The following is a 19,813-nucleotide window of genomic DNA, read 5'->3' as shown; positions in this document are numbered from 1 at the left end:
TCAGAAACGTCACTTTTGAAGTGTTTTCTTGTACTTTTAAGCCACTCAGATACCCTACGGGCTCGGAAAGTGTAACGAAACCATCAAATTTTAGCTAGAAACTGTATTTTTGTCGATTTTTATTGAATTTGAACTATATTTCAACGTTTTTTGATGGTTCTGAGCCACCAAACACACTTAAAGCATGCAGAATCGACTCAGAATAGGAAAAGGAGACGTTTAGGTCAATTTTATGCATTCTGGCGTTCGTAGATACAAGAAAACTGTTAAAATTCTTCAGAAACGTCACTTTTGAAGTGTTTTCTTGTACTTTTAAGCCACTCAGATACCCAACGGGCTCGGAAAGTGCAACGAAACCATCAAATTTTAGCTAGAAACTGTATTTTTGTCGATTTTTATTGAATTTGAACTATATTTCAACGTTTTTTGATGGTTCTGAGCCACCAAACACACTTAAAGCATGCAGAATCGACTCAGAATAGGAAAAGGAGACGTTTAGGTCAATTTTATGCATTCTGGCGTTCGTAGATACAAGAAAACTGTTAAAATTCTTCAGAAACGTCACTTTTGAAGTGTTTTCTTGTACTTTTAAGCCACTCAGATACCCTACGGGCTCGGAAAGTGCAACGAAACCATCAAATTTTAGCTAGAAACTGTATTTTTGTCGATTTTTATTGAATTTGAACTATATTTCAACGTTTTTTGATGGTTCTGAGCCACCAAACACACTTAAAGCATGCAGAATCGACTCAGAATAGGAAAAGGAGACGTTTAGGACAATTTTATGCATTCTGGCGTTCGTAGATACAAGAAAACTGTTAAAATTCTTCAGAAACGTCACTTTTGAAGTGTTTTCTTGTACTTTTAAGCCACTCAGATACCCTACGGGCTCGGAAAGTGCAACGAAACCATCAAATTTTAGCTAGAAACTGTATTTTTGTCGATTTTTATTGAATTTGAACTATATTTCAACGTTTTTTGATGGTTCTGAGCCACCAAACACACTTAAAGCATGCAGAATCGACTCAGAATAGGATAATTGATCCGATAGAAGAAACAATATTTCATATGGTATAAGCATCAGGATAGTCCGAGTATCGACGGGGTATACCTCTTAATCCTAGGAAGTGTTGAGGAAAGAATGTAATGTTGACTCCTACAAATATAGTAATAAATTGAATTTTGCATAGCTTAGGATTTAAGGTAGTTCCTGTGAATAAAGGAAATCAGTGAACTAATCCTCCTATAATTGCAAATACTGCCCCCATAGAAAGAACATAGTGGAAATGGGCTACAACGTAATATGTATCATGAAGTATAATATCAATAGATGAGTTAGCTAGTACTACTCCAGTTAGTCCCCCCACTGTAAATAAAAATACGAATCCTAGAGCTCATAATATTGAGGGAGAGTAATTAAGTTGTGTGCCATGTAGAGTCGCTAATCAACTAAAAATTTTAATTCCTGTAGGAACAGCAATGATTATAGTAGCTGATGTGAAATAGGCTCGAGTGTCAACGTCTATTCCGACTGTAAATATGTGATGAGCTCAAACTACGAATCCTAAAAGACCAATTGCTATTATGGCATAAATTATTCCCAGAGTACCAAAAGCTTCCTTTTTTCCTCTTTCTTGTCTAATAATGTGGGAAATTATTCCGAATCCTGGTAGAATTAGAATATAAACTTCAGGGTGTCCGAAAAATCAAAATAGATGTTGGTATAAAATGGGATCTCCTCCTCCTGCTGGATCAAAGAAAGATGTATTGATGTTTCGGTCAGTAAGAAGTATAGTAATGGCACCTGCTAGTACTGGAAGTGAAAGAAGAAGAAGAACTGCGGTAATTACAACAGCTCAGACAAATAGGGGTATTCGATCAAAAGTTATTCCTTGTGGTCGTATATTAATAACTGTGGTAATGAAATTAGCGGCTCCTAAAATGGAAGAAATACCTGCTAAATGGAGACTAAAAATTGCGAGATCGACTGATGCCCCTCCATGAGCGATATTGGATGATAATGGGGGATAAACTGTTCATCCAGTTCCTGCTCCTCTTTCTACGATTCTTCTTATTAGAAGTAAAGTTAACGATGGGGGGAGAAGCCAGAATCTTATATTGTTTATTCGTGGGAATGCTATATCAGGGGCTCCTAGTATCAGGGGAACAAGTCAATTTCCGAATCCTCCAATTATAATAGGCATTACTATGAAAAAAATTATAATGAACGCATGGGCTGTGACAATTACGTTATAAATTTGGTCGTCACCAATTAGAGATCCTGGGTTTCCTAGTTCTGCTCGAATTAGGAGTCTAAGAGAGGTTCCGACTATACCGGATCATGCACCAAAAATGAAGTAAAGTGTTCCAATATCTTTGTGGTTGGTAGAAAATAATCATTTATTCGGTAATATGGCTGAGATTAAGCGATAAATTGTAAATTTATTTACGGGTTTAGACTCTGTTACCAGTTTAAGAATAGAATTTAAACCCGTAAATAAATTTACAATTTTTTTGAAAGGTTTATGTTTCTGTTGTTTAAACTTATTTAAAAATAAAACGTAATAATAACCGTATTTAGATATAATTCCTATTCTATAAAGCTTTTATTACATAAAGCTAGTAGTTTTTTTTTTTTCGTTTTGGTTTAATAGTCAATAATGATTTTAAATTGCAAATTTAAAGGTAAGTAATTTTTTAAACTTGAGTGCCAAGGCTTAGAATGTTTATTCTATTGGTAACTTTGAAGGTTACAAGTTTAATTTAACTTAAATCCTTATAAGATATTAATGATAAGGGTTGATAAGATTAAACTAAGTAGAGTAATGATATTGATTGTTATCAGGTTTTTGTTGTTGAATTTAATTGAAGATGTTTTTGGTTCGTTGATGCTAATGATTATGGAAGATATTATTACTCGAATGTAAATGAATAATATGATTAGGGTAGTGACGATTATTAGGATAGTAAGAAGAATGAAGTTGTTTTCAGTTATTCAGTTGATTACAATTCATTTAGGAAGAAAACCAATAAAGGGAGGTAATCCTCCAAGAGACATAAAATTTATTATGATTGAGAATTTGGTTATTTTTCTATTGTTTATGATGTTGATAATTTGATTTAAGTAAAAAGATTTAGTTGTAGCGAATACTGTAATGATGTTAATATTTATGATTGAGTAAATGATGAAGTAAACTGATCATGTGGCTAGCGATATTATTGATGTAGATAATATTCATGCGATATGATTAATTGAGGAAAATGCAAGAATTTTACGTAGACTAATTTGATTGAACCCTCTAATTGTTCTTGTTAAAAGTCTGATGATAATGATTGAAACAAGGAAAAGTTCATTTAGATTAATATTTATAATTAATATTATTGGGGCAATTTTTTGTCAAGTTAGCAGAATTAAGGAATTGGTTCAATTTAAACCTTCAATTACTTCGGGAAATCAGAAATGGAATGGGGCAGCTCCTAATTTTGTTATTAATGCAGTTGTAATTATTATTGAAAAATAAAAATTTATTAGGGGGTTAATAAATTCTTGAGTTGTCAATGTTATTATAACTGCTATTAGTAGAATTAAGGATGCTATTGCCTGTGTAATAAAATATTTTATTGATGATTCTGAGGAAAATATGTTTTTTCTGTCTGAAAATAGTGGGATTACTGAGAGTAGATTAATTTCTAGTCCTATCCATATTCTTAATCATGAGTATGATGAAATTGCAATGAGAGTTCCTATGATTATGGAATTAATAAATACAATTTTATAAATTTTAATTAAAAAGGGAAAGGTTTTACTTTCATTGACAGGGTATGAACCTATAAGCTTACTTAGCTTACCTTTTTATATCTTAGTATAAGACGTATAAGGGTTTTTGATGCTCTAGGAAATAGTTTGATTCTATTAGATATAATGAAGGTATTTTTATACATAATTTATTCTATCAAAATAATCCTTTTATCAGGCACTTCATTGTTAAAACTTTATGTATAAAAAAAAAAGTTCAAGGGAGGAGTTAATTGAGGTGAATTTTTGGTTTTGTTATTATAAAATTGTTAAAAAAAAAAAATGTAATTTAAACGTTTTTTTTTTTCGGGGTCATTTTTCCTGATTTTATATTAACTAGGGCATTACTATGATAATTCAGAAATTTTTTAAAAAAGTTTTGTTCAAGGGTGCTCAAATAATTAAAACTTATTAAATAGTAGAGAAGAGTATACAGTAATATATACATGACGTAAACTGATTAATATAATGAAAGTATATCTGTATGTAGGTGTATTTAATTATTATATAATACCAATTTATATACTATTCTTATTTAATAATAAAGACTCTAAAAAAAGAGAGAGAAATTTAATAAAAATTAAATATTATCATTAGATACTTATATTATTATATAATAAATTATTTATATATATATAATTCAATTATAGAATAGTATCTTTAATAATAATAAATTTATCTAATGTTAATTGGATACTCATAAATTATTTATATAAAAAAAAAAACTACTAGCTTTATATAATAAAAGCTTTATAGAATAGGAATTATATCTAAATACGGTTATTATTACGTTTTATTTTTAAATAAGTAATTATAAATATAGAGTTAGAAATTTGTTGTTTATAATTAAATAATTAAAGGGGGCGTGAAAAAAGTCTAGGGAGATAGTTCATTTAGGGTTAGGTTTGGGCGGCGTGTAGAAAAAGTTTTATTTTGGCTTAGGGTTTTTCTTGAGGATTGATATATATATAAGTTTTAGCTTAAATTGGTTTTAGATAGAAATTTGAGTTTAATTGGTAGTATATAATTTTAAATTTTCATTATTTTGAGATTTAGCAATTGTTCTTAACATAAACAAAATTTGTGCCAGCAGTAGCGGTTATACAAATTATGTAAGTAAAACTTTTCGAGATTAGTTAAAAGTTAATTTTTTGGATTATAATTTTGGTTTTTTAGGTGAAATTTAAAGTTGAATTATTTTCTATATTAGTTTTTGAGGCTGTAAAATTTGTTTGTAGACTAGGATTAGATACCCTATTATTTCATATGTGAATTTTTGTTCTTTGATTATTAGTAGTTATGGTCTTTAAAATTAAAAAATTTGGCGGTATTTTAGTCTGTTCAGAGGAACCTGTTTTTTAATTGATGGTCCACGATAATTTTTACTTTAGTTTTTAATTTGCATATCGTCGTTTATAAAAATTTTAAGAGAATAACAATTTTTATGATTTTTGATTATAAAGTATTTCAGATCAAGGTGTAGTTTATATTAAAGTTAAAATGGGTTACAATGATATAATTTTTGGCTTTTTCATTTAAAATTTAAATTAAATTGGATTTGATAGTAAGTTCTTTATTTATGGGAATTGATTTAGCTCTAAAATATGCACATATCGCCCGTCGCTTTCATTTTAAAGTGAAATAAGTCGTAACAAAGTAGGCTTATTGGAAAATGAGCCTGGAATGAACAAATTAGAGCTTGAGAGAAGCGTTTTATTTACACTAAAAAGTTAATTGTGAAATTCAATTTAATTTGAGTTTAGGGTGTTGTTTATTTTATTGTTGTTAAATTTTTATTGGAAATATATTAATTTTTATTATTTTTATTAGAAAAAATTTTGTTAACTATAGTTTATTGTATTGTAAGAGATTTTCTTTTAATTTTTATAAGTAGATTTAGTTTATTGTACCTTGTGTATCAGGGTTAATTAATTTAGTATTAAATATTTAGTTTTCCCGAATTTAGAAGAGCTATAAGTTAATTTATTTTGTTGTGGAATAACCATTTATAATTGATTTATAGTAGTGAAATGTTATTCGTTTCTAAATTTATCTGGTTTTTTAGGAAATTAATTTAATTATTTTAATATTAGGAAAATTATTTATTGTTATTTTTTTCTTGTTATTATGTAATGCTTAAGGGGATGAGCTTTTAAGTAAATTTTTATAATTTTTTGTTTAGTAAATCTTATGTAGGATTAGAATTTTTTATCATTAGGAGGATGTTATAATTGAAGATTTATTTTATTTGTTTTATGTTTATTTTAAATTTTTACTAAAATATTGGTTTTAATTTTGTTTGCTGTGTAATAATGATTAAATTAGTATATATTTTGTGTGTGAGTAAATTTGTTTTTTTAGACGATAAAAAGGAACTCGGCAAATAATTGTTTCCACCTGTTTATTAAAAACATGTCTTTTTGTTGTTGATTTAAGGTCAGGCCTGCCCAATGATTATTTAAATGGCCGCAGTACTTTGACTGTGCAAAGGTAGCATAATCATTAGTTTTTTAATTGGAAGCTGGTATGAAAGGTTTGATGAGAAATAGGCTGTCTCTTTGTTGTAATTAGAACTTGATTTTTGAGTAAAAAAGCTTAAATTTTATATAAAGACGAGAAGACCCTATAGAGTTTTATAAATTTAATGAGTATATAATAGGTTTTTAGTTTTTTATTAAATTTATTTTGTTGGGGTGATATAAAAATTAAATTAACTTTTTATTATTTTTACACTAGTTAGTGAGTATTTGATCCTTATTTTTGGATTATAAGATTAAATTACCTTAGGGATAACAGCGTAATTTTTTTTGAAAGTTCTTATTGATAAAAAAGTTTGCGACCTCGATGTTGGATTAAGGTTAATGAGTGGTGTAGCAGCTGCTTAATTAGGTCTGTTCGACCTTTAAAACTTTACATGATCTGAGTTTAGACCGGCGTGAGCCAGGTTAGTTTCTATCTTTTATTATTTTAAAATATTTTAGTACGAAAGGACCATTTATTTAAATTATATTTTTATTTTGAATTCTATTATTATTTTGGCAGATTAGTGCGATAGATTTAGAATCTTTTTATGTAATTTAAATTACAAATAATATTGGTTTTGAAGGATTTATTATTGATTTTAATTTCTTTGGTTTTATTAATTATCTGTGTTTTGGTGGGGGTTGCTTTTCTTACTTTGCTTGAGCGAAAGGTTTTGGGTTATATTCAAATTCGTAAGGGTCCTAATAAGGTTGGTTTTATTGGGTTGTTACAGCCGTTTGCTGATGCAATTAAGTTGTTTACTAAGGAACAAACTTTTCCTGTTATGTCAAATTTTAATATTTATTATTTTTGTCCTGTCGTTAATTTATTTATTTCTCTTTTCTTGTGAATTATGATGCCTTTTTTAAGAGTGTGTTTAAATTTTAATTTATCTTTATTGTTTTTTTTGAGAGTTTCTAGATTAGGAGTTTATAGTATTATAATAGCTGGATGGTCTTCTAATTCTTCTTATTCATTGTTGGGAGGTTTACGTTCTGTTGCTCAAACTATTTCTTATGAGGTGAGGTTGGCTTTAATTATAATATCTTTTATTTTTTTGTCTTTGAGTTTTAATTTGCTTGATTATTATTATGTTCAGAATTATGGTTGATTTATTTTTTTGTGTTTGCCTCTAAGTTTAATATGGCTGATTTCGGGATTGGCTGAAACTAATCGTACTCCTTTTGATTTTGCAGAAGGTGAATCTGAGTTGGTTTCTGGTTTTAATGTCGAGTATAGAAGAGGGGGTTTTGCAATAATTTTTCTTGCTGAATATGCAAGAATTCTTTTTATGAGAATAATTAGAGTTATACTTTTTTTAGGGGGTGATTTAAATTCTTTTATTTTTTTTGTTAAGTTGGTATTTGTATCATTTTTTTGGTTATGAGTTCGTGGAACTCTTCCTCGGTTTCGTTATGATAAGTTGATGTATTTAGCTTGGAAAAGTTTTCTTCCTTGTTCGTTAAATTATTTGTTTTTGTTTTTTGGATTAAAGGTGATGATTTTTGTCCTTTTATTGTAGTTAAAAAAATTTAGTATAAACTAATAGAAAATTTTTGTTTCTCTCATATATTTTCAAAATATATACTTGTTCAAGTTCATTAGTTAATTAATAATTTTGTCTCAAATTTTGAATGTTAAAGGGTTAATAATGTAATATAGAAAGTATAGGACAGTAAGGGTTTGTCCTGTAATAATGTAAGGGTCTTCTACAGGTCGGGCTCCAATTCAAGTTAATAGGATTACTATTGATACTATTGATCAAAAAAGAGTTTTGTTTAAGGGATAGAACTGCCTTCTTGTGAATTTTTTTTTGTTTGTGAAGGGTAGGATGTAAAGGATGGCAATTGATATTGCTAAGGCGATTACTCCTCCTAGTTTGTTAGGAATTGAACGGAGAATTGCATAGGCAAATAAAAAATATCATTCTGGTTGAATATGAACGGGGGTAACAAGGGGGTTAGCTGGTGTGAAATTGTCTGGATCTCCTAATATATAAGGATGAAGAAGTGAAAGTGCAGTAAGAGTTAATAATATAAGAAGAAATCCTATTACGTCCTTGTATGAAAAATAGGGGTGGAAGGGAATTTTGTCAATGTTTCTATTAAGTCCTAGAGGGTTATTGGATCCTGTTTGGTGAAGGAATAAAAGATGAATTATAACTATGGCTGCAATAATAAAGGGTAAAAGGAAGTGGAATGAAAAGAATCGTGTCAAGGTGGCATTGTCTACTGCGAAGCCTCCTCATACTCATTGTACAATAGTAGATCCTAGGTAAGGGATTGCTGATAGAAGATTTGTAATTACGGTTGCCCCTCAAAATGATATTTGTCCTCATGGAAGAACGTATCCCAGGAATGCAGTTGCTATTACTAGGAATAAAATTGTTACTCCTACTATTCAAGTGTGAAGTAGGTTATATGAACCATAATATATTCCTCGTCCAACGTGTATGTAAATACAGATGAAAAAAAAGGACGCTCCGTTAGCGTGAAGTGTTCGTATTAATCATCCTTGATTGACGTCTCGACAAATATGGGCTACTCTATTGAAAGCTATTTCGATATTAGGGCAATAATGTATTGCTAAAAATACACCTGTAATAATTTGAACTCCTAAACAAACTCCTAGTAGGGATCCATAGTTTCACAAAAGGGAAATATTAGAAGGAGTAGGAAGATCGATTAGAGAATTATTTACGATTTTGAAGAGAGGGGAATATTTACGTATTGCTTTTTTCATTAGTTTATTTGACGGATGGATCCTTGTTTGAAATTGGTAATTTTGACTGTGGCAATTAAAGCTAGTAGGAGGTAAAATATTATGAATAATAGAATTATTCTTAATGGAAAATTGATGAATTTATTGATTGTTAATATGAATTCGGTTTTTTGATTAAAAATTAAGAGTTCGTTGTTTGAGATTAATAATTTATTAATATAGGATGTTAGTCAGGCAATAATGGGTAAAGGGGTAATAATTATTAAAATCTTAAGATTTGTTTTAAATTTTTCGTTTGATGCAATTCTTGTTATATATATAAAAAGAATGAGTATCCCACCAATTATAATTAAGAATAGAATGTAAGAAAATCATATATTTTGATTTATGAATCCTGTGGTTAATCTGATTGTAATGGTTTGTAATAATAAAATTGATCCTATTGATAAGGGGTGTTTTATTATAATAAAAATAGAGGTTAGGGTTATGTTTGTTGCGATAAGAATAGATAAAATTTCAAGAAATAGTTTATTAAAATATTAATTTTGGAGATTAAAGATGAATTTATGTTCTTTCTTGATGTTTTTAAAGTTGAACTTATTTTTAGTTTACAAGACTAATATTTTATATTAAATTATAAAAACTAATGATAATTTTTAAGTTTACAAGATTTTTTATGTTTTTGGGGGGTTTACTGGTTTTTTCATTGAAACGAAAGCATTTACTTTTAATATTGTTAAGATTGGAATTTATTATTTTATCCATTTATTTTTTAATATTTTTTTATTTTAGATTTTTAGGTGGGGATTATTTTTTTAGTATGGTTTTTTTAACTTTTAGAGTTTGTGAGGGGGTTTTAGGTTTGTCTGTATTGGTTTCTTTAATTCGTACTCATGGAAACGATTATTTTCAAAGATTTAATGTTTTATGATAAAATTCCTATTTTCATTAGTTTTTATGATTCCTTTATCTTTTTTCTTTGATTTTTGATTGAATCAGGTAGTATGGTTTATTGTTAGTTTATTTTTTTTGTTTGGATTTGTTTCTGTTGGATTATTTTCTAGAGTTTCAGGTGAATTAGGGATTGATTTATTATCTTATGTATTGATTTTGCTTAGTTTTTGAATTTGTAGATTAATGATTATGGCAAGAGAAAAGATTTATCTTAAAAATAATTGATATGGCTTATTTTTATTTGTTGTTTTGATTTTAATAATTTCATTATTTTTGACTTTTGGTTCTTTAAATGTTTTTTTGTTTTATATTTTTTTTGAGGTTAGGCTAATTCCTACATTAATTTTAATTGTGGGATGGGGCTATCAGCCTGAGCGTTTACAGGCTGGGATTTATTTGTTGTTCTATACTCTTTTGGCGTCCTTGCCTATAATGGTTTCTTTGTTTTTTTGTTATGATTGTTTTGGTTCTTTACATTATTATTTTTTTAATGATAATGTTGATAGATTGATTATTTACTTGCTTATTAATTTTGTTTTTTTTATTAAAATTCCCATGTTTTTTGTTCATTTGTGACTACCAAAAGCTCATGTTGAAGCCCCAGTTTCGGGTTCAATGATTTTAGCTGGAATTATACTTAAATTAGGGGGCTATGGTATAATACGACTTATAGTTATTTTTTCTTTAATTGGGATAAAGATTAATTTATTTTTTATTAGTTTGAGATTGGTCGGGGGTTTTTATGTGTCTTTGATTTGTTTACGTCAAAGAGATATGAAATCTTTGATTGCTTACTCTTCTGTTTCTCATATGGGATTAGTGTTGGCTGGAATTATAACTTTGAATTATTGAGGGTTAAGAGGGGCATTAGCTATAATGGTAGCTCATGGTCTTTGTTCTTCTGGTCTTTTTTGTTTGGCTAATATTTGTTATGAACGTTTGATGAGACGGAGTTTATATATTAATAAGGGGTTAATTAATGTTATACCTAGTTTGTCTTTACTTTGATTTTTGCTTATTTCTTCAAATATGGCTGCTCCTCCTTCATTAAATTTGATGGGTGAGATTATGCTTATTAATAGAATTGTTGGTTTTAGAATATTTAATATATTTTTTTTAATATTAATTTCTTTTTTTGGGGCTGTCTATTCTTTATTTTTATATTCTTATAGTCAACATGGAATGGTCTATTCAGGTTTGTATTCGTTTTTTACTTGTAGGTTTCGAGAATTTTTATTGTTATCGTTGCATTGAGTTCCATTAAATTTACTTGTTTTAGTTGGGGATTTTATGGTTTTATGAGTTTATCTAAGTAGTTTAAATAAAATTTTGATTTGTGGAATCAGAGATATACTATAGTATTTTAGATAATATTGAATATTTGTTTAATTTATTTTTATTTTATAACTGTTTTTAGATTGATTTTGTTTTTTCTTAGAATTAATTTTATAATTTTGGATTTGACTTATTTTTTAGAATTTAATTTGGTTATGATTAATTCTTCATCGTTTGTAATGACTTTTATTTTTGATTGAATGTCTCTTTTGTTTATGAGTTTTGTATTGTTTATTTCTGGTATGGTTATTTATTATAGTCGTGAATATATAAGAGGAGATTTGTATTTAAATCGTTTTATTTTGCTTGTAGTTATATTTGTAGTTTCAATAATGTTGCTTATTATTAGTCCTAATTTAATTAGAATTTTATTGGGTTGGGATGGATTAGGTTTGGTTTCTTATTGTTTAGTTATTTATTATCAAAATGTAAAGTCATATAATGCCGGTATGTTAACTGCTTTAAGAAATCGAATTGGTGATGTTGCCTTATTGATGGCTATTGCTTGAATATTAAATTATGGTAGATGAAATTATGTTTTTTACTTAGAGGAATTGAAGGGTAGGTTTTATATATCTATAATTTCTTATTTGGTTTTGTTGGCTGCTATAACTAAGAGAGCTCAGATTCCATTTTCTTCTTGGTTACCTGCAGCTATGGCTGCTCCTACTCCTGTTTCTTCTTTGGTCCATTCTTCAACACTAGTAACTGCGGGTGTGTATTTATTGATTCGTTTTAATTTTGCTTTTAGAAATTATTTGATGTATTTGTTACTTTTTATTGCTATGATAACAATGTTTATATCAGGAATTGGAGCTAGGTTTGAATTTGATTTAAAAAAAATTATTGCTTTATCAACTTTAAGTCAGTTAGGGTTAATAATAAGTATTTTGGCGTTAGGTAGGTATAAGTTGGCTTTTTTTCACTTGCTTACCCATGCTTTATTTAAGGCTTTATTGTTTATGTGTGCTGGTAATGTTATTCATAATTTGGGGAATTGTCAAGATATTCGTTTTATGGGCGGGTTAGTAAAATTTATGCCTCTTACTTGTGTGTATTTTAATATTTGTAGTTTATCATTGTGCGGTTTACCTTTTTTGAGAGGATTTTATTCTAAGGATTTAATTTTGGAAGTAATATCAATAGGGTATTTGAATTTGTTTGTTTATTTAATTTTTTATTTATCTATTGGGTTAACAGTTTGTTATAGAGCTCGCCTTGTTTATTATAGTTGGGTGGGTAATTGAAATTTTTTTTCTTTAGGAAGAGTCTCTGATAGAGGGGTTGTTATGCTAAAGGGAATAAGAGGTTTAATTTTACTTGTTGTTTTTATGGGTAGGTTATTAGGTTGAATTATGTTTCCTTTTCCTTATGTTATTATTTTACCTTTTTATATAAAGTTAATGGCTTTAATTATAGTCTTTTTAGGAGCTTGAATTGGATATGAAATGTCAAAGTTTAATTTAAGTTATAAAAATATTTATGCGAATAACTATGGCGTTTCTTGGTTTTTATCAGGTATGTGAAATATGCCAGTGATTTCTACTTTTGGTGTAAATTATTATCCTGTTGTTGGAGGATCTGTTCTTTATAAAACATTTGATCAGGGTTGAACTGAATATTTCGGTGCTCAAAAAATTTATGGTTTATTAGTGAGGGGATCTTCGTTTGTTCAAATTTTAATGTATAATAGAATTAAAATTTTCTTTGTTTTGATGTTGTTTTGAGTTATATTATTACCTATGCTTTAACTTGGATAGCTTATATAGACCATGATATTGAAGATATCAGGGAAATTATTAAATTTTCAGGTATTTATAAATGTTAATTAATTTTACATTGAAAATGTAATGTTTTTTTTAAACTATATAAATAGAAATATAAACATGTTAATGCTTTTTATTAAGTTAGAAGCTTATTTTTGTATATTTCTTTAATTGGAACTTAGTTCAGTTTTATCATTAACAGTGATATACCTCTATTTTGGTTTCAATTAAAAATAAGGATTGTTAAAATCAGATTTTTAGGTCGAAACTAAATGCAATTCTTTGCTTCTTATTTAAGATAAATTGATTAGATCAATTATTTTTAAGTGCAAATTAAATGTTATTATTAACTATTATCCTAGTTTGTTCAGTTAAGAGCTCCTTGTTTTCATTCGTGATATAGTCCAATTAATAAGATTGCAATGAAAACTGATGTTGTAGTAAAATATGATATAAGAGAGTTTGATTTTAGAGTGATGATTATTGGCAATAAAAGAGTGATTTCTACGTCGAAAATTAAGAAAATAATAGCAATGAGGAAAAAATGTAGTGAAAATGGAAGTCGAGAGGAAGATTTGGGGTCAAATCCACACTCAAAAGGAGATCTTTTTTCTCGATCTGTAATGGTTTTTTTAGACGTTAAGTTTAGGACTATAATTAGAATGAGTGTGATTAGTCTAATAATTGTGGCTATAATGAATAGAATTTGGATTATTTATACTATTTTCTAGATCTTTTGATTGGAAGTCAAAAATAATTTTTATACTATATAAATATCTACCTCATCAGTAAATTGAAATGTAAAGGAATAGTCATACTACGTCTACGAAATGTCAATATCAGGCTGCGGCTTCAAATCCAAAATGATGAATTTGTGAAAAATGATTGTTAATATGACGAATTAAACAGACTAGAAGAAAGGTGGTCCCAATAATTACATGAATTCCATGAAATCCTGTAGCAACGAAAAATGATGAACCATACGCTGCATCTGAAATTGAAAATGAAGATTCATAATATTCGAATGCCTGGAGGGCTGTAAAGTATAGTCCTAGTACTACTGTTAAGGTAAGTCCTTGAGTTGTTTGTTTGAAATTATTTTCTATTAGTCTGTGATGAGCTCAAGTTACGGTTAGTCCTGATGTTAATAAAATTAATGTATTTAGAAGAGGGATTTGAGTAGGATTAAATGGTGTAATTCCCTTAGGTGGTCATAGTATACCAATTTCTACTGTTGGAGCCAGTCTGTTGTGAAAAAATCCTCAAAAAAAGGAAATGAAGAAAAATACTTCTGATGTAATAAAAAGAATTATTCCTCATCGTAGACCTATTGTTACTACATATCTGTGGTGGCCTTGAAAGGTTGCTTCTCGTGTAATGTCTCGTCATCATTGATATATAATTAATAATATTGAGGCAAATCCAATAAATAAAAGCGAGTTGTTATAAAAATGGAATCATTTGATAATTCCTGATATAACAATTAGGGCTCTTAATGATCCTAAAATTGGTCAGGGTCTAGCTTCAACTAGGTGGAATGGGTGGTTTTTGTGTGACATTAGTTTACTTCTCTTGAGTATAATGTTCTTAGAACAGCAAATACGTAGGATTGGATAATGGCTACTGCTGATTCTAATACTAATAATAAGATTTGAGTATTCAGAAGAAGATTAATTATGTAAATTGATATTAAGTTTCCGGTATTTCCTAGAAGGGTTATTAGTAGATGGCCAGCAATTATATTAGCAGATAGCCGAATAGCTAAAGTCCCAGGTCGAATAATGTTTCTGATAGTTTCAATGCATACTATGAAAGGTATTAAAACGGGGGGAGTTCCTTGGGGAACTAAGTGAGCAAATATATGAATTGTGTTGTTAATTCATCCAAATAGCATAAAGGATAGTCATAAAGGAAGAGCTAGGGATAGGGTTAATGATATATGTCTTGTTCTTGTAAAAATGTAAGGGAATAATCCTAGAAAGTTATTAAAGAGGATTAGTCTGAATAAAGAGATGAATATTAATGTTGCTCCCTTAATTTTTGGACCAATAAGAGTTTTAAATTCCTTATGTAAGGATGATGTAATTTTTATTCAAAGTATATTTAGACGTGAAGGAATCAATCAGAAAGAAGTAGGAATAATAAGAATTCCAATTAAAGTTCTTAATCAGTTAATAGAGGTGTTTCAGTTAGTTGATGGGTCAAAAGAGGAAAATAGATTTGCTATCATTTTCAGTTTGTAGATAATTTTTTAATAGTTCTTTTTTTTTGCTTAATTTGATATCTGAAAGAATAATAGTTTAATGTGTTAAATATAATTAAAATTAAGGAGAATCAAATTATTAGAGTTAATCAATTTAGGGGAGCTATTTGTGGAATTAAAAATTAATATTTTATATTTACTTTAACTTGACAAGTTAATGTTATTTATTAACTAAATTTTTCATTAGAAGTAGGTGTTAATTTACTATTAAGTGGTTTAAGAGACCAATGCTTACTTTCAGCCATCTAATGAGATTTCAATTATTTTGGAAATTCATTTAATGAAGTATGAGGGAGAAATTCTTTCTGCGACGATTGGTATAAAACTATGGTTTGCTCCACAAATTTCTGAACACTGACCATAAAGAAGAGTAGATCGAGTAGAAGTAAATCTGGCTTGGTTTAGTCGTCCAGGGGTTGCATCTACCTTTACTCCTAGGGATGGAATTGTTCATGAGTGAATCACATCGGCTGCTGAAACGATTATTCGAATTTGTGACATAAAGGGAATTACTATTCGATTGTCAACATCTAATAGTCGAAAATTGAAGTTATTTATTTCTTGAGAAGGAATTATGTATGAATCGAATTCAACATTTTTGAAATCTGAGTATTCATATGATCAGTACCATTGATGACCGATGGTTTTGATTGAGATTGTAGGATTATTAGTTTCGTCTAGAATGTAGATTAGTCGTAAGGAAGGGAGTGCAATAAAAATTAATGTGATGGCAGGTAGGATGGTTCAGATAATTTCAATTAATTGTCCTTCGAGAAGAAATCGATGGGTCAGTTTGTTAAAAAATAGGCCTGATATTATTTGTCCTACTAGAATTGTAATAATTACTAGAATTAGAAGGGTATGATCATGAAAGAATGATAGTTGTTCTATCAGAGGGGATGCTCTATCTTGTAATAATAATAATTTTCATGTTGCTATTTCTAAAAAAAGTTTAAACTTTATATATGGGGTTTAAGTCCATTGCACTAATCTGCCATATTAGAAAGATGAAGATAGTATAGGAAGTTCAGAATATCTATGCTCGGCAGGGGGGTAGTCTTGGAATCACTCAATTGATGATGTTATGTTTAGGGGAATTAAGGTTTTTCGAGATGTTGAGAATCTTTCTCAAATAATAAAGATTAGGAATATTACTCCAATAAAAGAAATAATACAAACAATAAAAAAACCATCAAAAAACGTTGAAATATAGTTCAAATTCAATAAAAATCGACAAAAATACAGTTTCTAGCTAAAATTTGATGGTTTCGTTGCACTTTCCGAGCCCGTAGGGTATCTGATTGGCTTAAAAGTACAAGAAAACACTTCAAAAGTGACGTTTCTGAAGAATTTTAACAGTTTTCTTGTATCTACGAACGCCAGAATGCATAAAATTGACCTAAACGTCTCCTTTTCCTATTCTGAGTCGATTCTGCATGCTTTAAGTGTGTTTGGTGGCTCAGAACCATCAAAAAACGTTGAAATATAGTTCAAATTCAATAAAAATCGACAAAAATACAGTTTCTAGCTAAAATTTGATGGTTTCGTTGCACTTTCCGAGCACGTAGGGTATCTGAGTGGCTTAAAAGTACAAGAAAACACTTCAAAAGTGACGTTTCTGAAGAATTTTAACAGTTTTCTTGTATCTACGAACGCCAGAATGCATAAAATTGACCTAAACGTCTCCTTTTCCTATTCTGAGTCGATTCTGCATGCTTTAAGTGTGTTTGGTGGCTCAGAACCATCAAAAAACGTTGAAATATAGTTCAAATTCAATAAAAATCGACAAAAATACAGTTTCTAGCTAAAATTTGATGGTTTCGTTGCACTTTCCGAGCCCGTAGGGTATCTGAGTGGCTTAAAAGTACAAGAAAACACTTCAAAAGTGTCGTTTCTGAAGAATTTTAACAGTTTTCTTGTATCTACGAACGCCAGAATGCATAAAATTGACCTAAACGTCTCCTTTTCCTATTCTGAGTCGATTCTGCATGCTTTAAGTGTGTTTGGTGGCTCAGAACCATCAAAAAACGTTGAAATGTAGTTCAAATTCAATAAAAATCGACAAAAATACAGTTTCTAGTTAAAATTTGATGGTTTCGTTGCACTTTCCGAGCCCGTAGGGTATCTGAGTGGCTTAAAAGTACAAGAAAACACTTCAAAAGTGACGTTTCTGAAGAATTTTAACAGTTTTCTTGTATCTACGAACGCCAGAATGCATAAAATTAACCTAAACGTCTCCTTTTCCTATTCTGAGTCGATTCTGCATGCTTTAAGTGTGTTTGGTGGCTCAGAACCATCAAAAAACGTTGAAATATAGTTCAAATTCAATAAAAATCGACAAAAATACAGTTTCTAGCTAAAATTTGATGGTTTCGTTGCACTTTCCGAGCCCGTAGGGTATCTGAGTGGCTTAAAAGTACAAGAAAACACTTCAAAAGTGACGTTTCTGAAGAATTTTAACAGTTTTCTTGTATCTACGAACGCCAGAATGCATAAAATTGACATAAACGTCTCCTTTTCCTATTCTGAGTCGATTCTGCATGTTTTAAGTGTGTTTGGTGGCTCAGAGCCATCAAAAAACGTTGAAATATAGTTCAAATTCAATAAAAATCGACCAAAAAACAGTTTCTAGCTAAAATTTGATGGTTTCATTGCACTTTCCGAGCCCGTAGGGTATCTGAGTGGCTTAAAAGTACAAGAAAACACTTCAATAGTGACGTTTCTGAAGAATTTTAACAGTTTTCTTGTATCTACGAACGCCAGAATGCATAAAATTGACCTAAACGTCTCCTTTTCCTATTCTGAGTCGATTCTGCATGCTTTAAGTGTGTTTGGTGGCTCAGAACCATCAAAAAACGTTGAAATATAGTTCAAATTCAATAAAAATCGACAAAAATACAGTTTCTAGCTAAAATTTGATGGTTTCGTTGCACTTTCCGAGCCCGTAGGGTATCTGAGTGGCTTAAAAGTACAAGAAAACACTTCAAAAGTGTCGTTTCTGAAGAATTTTAACAGTTTTCTTGTATCTACGAACGCCAGAATGCATAAAATTGACCTAAACGTCTCCTTTTCCTATTCTGAGTCGATTCTGCATGCTTTAAGTGTGTTTGGTGGCTCAGAACCATCAAAAAACGTTGAAATATAGTTCAAATTCAATAAAAATCGACAAAAATACAGTTTCTAGTTAAAATTTGATGGTTTCGTTGCACTTTCCGAGCCCGTAGGGTATCTGAGTGGCTTAAAAGTACAAGAAAACACTTCAAAAGTGACGTCTCTGAAGAATTTTAACAGTTTTCTTGTATCTACGAACGCCAGAATGCATAAAATTAACCTAAACGTCTCCTTTTCCTATTCTGAGTCGATTCTGCATGCTTTAAGTGTGTTTGGTGGCTCAGAACCATCAAAAAACGTTGAAATATAGTTCAAATTCAATAAAAATCGACAAAAATACAGTTTCTAGCTAAAATTTGATGGTTTCGTTGCACTTTCCGAGCCCGTAGGGTATCTGAGTGGCTTAAAAGTACAAGAAAACACTTCAAAAGTGACGTTTCTGAAGAATTTTAACAGTTTTCTTGTATCTACGAACGCCAGAATGCATAAAATTGACATAAACGTCTCCTTTTCCTATTCTGAGTCGATTCTGCATGTTTTAAGTGTGTTTGGTGGCTCAGAGCCATCAAAAAACGTTGAAATATAGTTCAAATTCAATAAAAATCGACCAAAAAACAGTTTCTAGCTAAAATTTGATGGTTTCGTTGCACTTTCCGAGCCCGTAGGGTATCTGAGTGGCTTAAAAGTACAAGAAAACACTTCAAAAGTGACGTTTCTGAAGAATTTTAACAGTTTTCTTGTATCTACGAACGCCAGAATGCATAAAATTGACCTAAACGTCTCCTTTTCCTATTCTGTGTCAATTCTGCATGCTTTAAGTGTGCTTGGTGGCTCAGAACCATCAAAAAACGTTGAAATATAGTTCAAATTCAATAAAAATCGACAAAAATACAGTTTCTAGCTAAAATTTGATGGTTTCGTTGCACTTTCCGAGCCCGTAGGGTATCTGAGTGGCTTAAAAGTACAAGAAAACACTTCAAAAGTGACGTTTCTGAAGAATTTTAACAGTTTTCTTGTATCTACGAACGCCAGAATGCATAAAATTGACCTAAACGTCTCCTTTTCCTATTCTGAGTCGATTCTGCATGCTTTAAGTGTGTTTGGTGGCTCAGAACCATCAAAAAACGTTGAAATATAGTTCAAATTCAATAAAAATCGACAAAAATACAGTTTCTAGCTAAAATTTGATGGTAAAAAACGTTGAAATATAGTTCAAATTCAATAAAAATCGACAAAAATACAGTTTCTAGCTAAAATTTAATGGTTTCGTTGCACTTTCCGAGCCCGTAGGGTATCTGAGTGGCTTAAAAGTAAAAGAAAACACTTCAAAAGTGACGTTTCTGA

The 19,813-nt window shown here is 29.6% G+C and overlaps 3 protein-coding genes and 2 pseudogenes across 3 annotated transcripts; 2 read left to right on the top strand and 3 right to left on the bottom strand.

Annotated features, from left to right (window-relative positions):
- Positions 1–1,025: 1,025 nt before the first annotated feature.
- LOC135122083 (cytochrome c oxidase subunit 1-like) lies at positions 1,026–2,659 on the bottom strand. The gene is given in 1 exon segment (XM_064046322.1): positions 1,026–2,659. A coding segment is annotated over 1 exon segment (1,179 nt). The 5' UTR covers positions 2,205–2,659.
- A 4,213-nt stretch (positions 2,660–6,872) lies between these two features.
- Positions 6,873–7,861, top strand: LOC135122082 (NADH-ubiquinone oxidoreductase chain 1-like; annotated as a pseudogene).
- A 63-nt stretch (positions 7,862–7,924) lies between these two features.
- On the bottom strand, positions 7,925–9,552 carry LOC135122081 (NADH-ubiquinone oxidoreductase chain 6-like; the record flags this gene model as incomplete). The annotated part of the gene is given in 1 exon segment (XM_064046321.1): positions 7,925–9,552. A coding segment is annotated over 1 exon segment (492 nt), but the record flags the coding sequence as incomplete, so codon positions are not given.
- Positions 9,553–11,376: 1,824 nt separating this feature from the next.
- LOC135122084 (NADH-ubiquinone oxidoreductase chain 5-like) lies at positions 11,377–13,068 on the top strand. The gene is given in 1 exon segment (XM_064046323.1): positions 11,377–13,068. A coding segment is annotated over 1 exon segment (1,047 nt). The 5' UTR covers positions 11,377–11,529; the 3' UTR covers positions 12,577–13,068.
- Positions 13,069–15,609: 2,541 nt separating this feature from the next.
- LOC135122085 (cytochrome c oxidase subunit 2-like) lies at positions 15,610–16,315 on the bottom strand (annotated as a pseudogene).
- Positions 16,316–19,813: the final 3,498 nt, after the last annotated feature.

The sequence above is a fragment of the Zophobas morio genome, unplaced genomic scaffold (assembly GCF_036711695.1).
Source record: "Zophobas morio isolate AGI-343-1 ecotype UQ-CSIRO unplaced genomic scaffold, CSIRO_AGI_Zmor_V1 ptg000864l, whole genome shotgun sequence".
Lineage (NCBI taxonomy): Eukaryota > Metazoa > Arthropoda > Insecta > Coleoptera > Tenebrionidae > Zophobas > Zophobas morio.
This window is presented reverse-complemented; position numbering and strand designations above follow the sequence as displayed.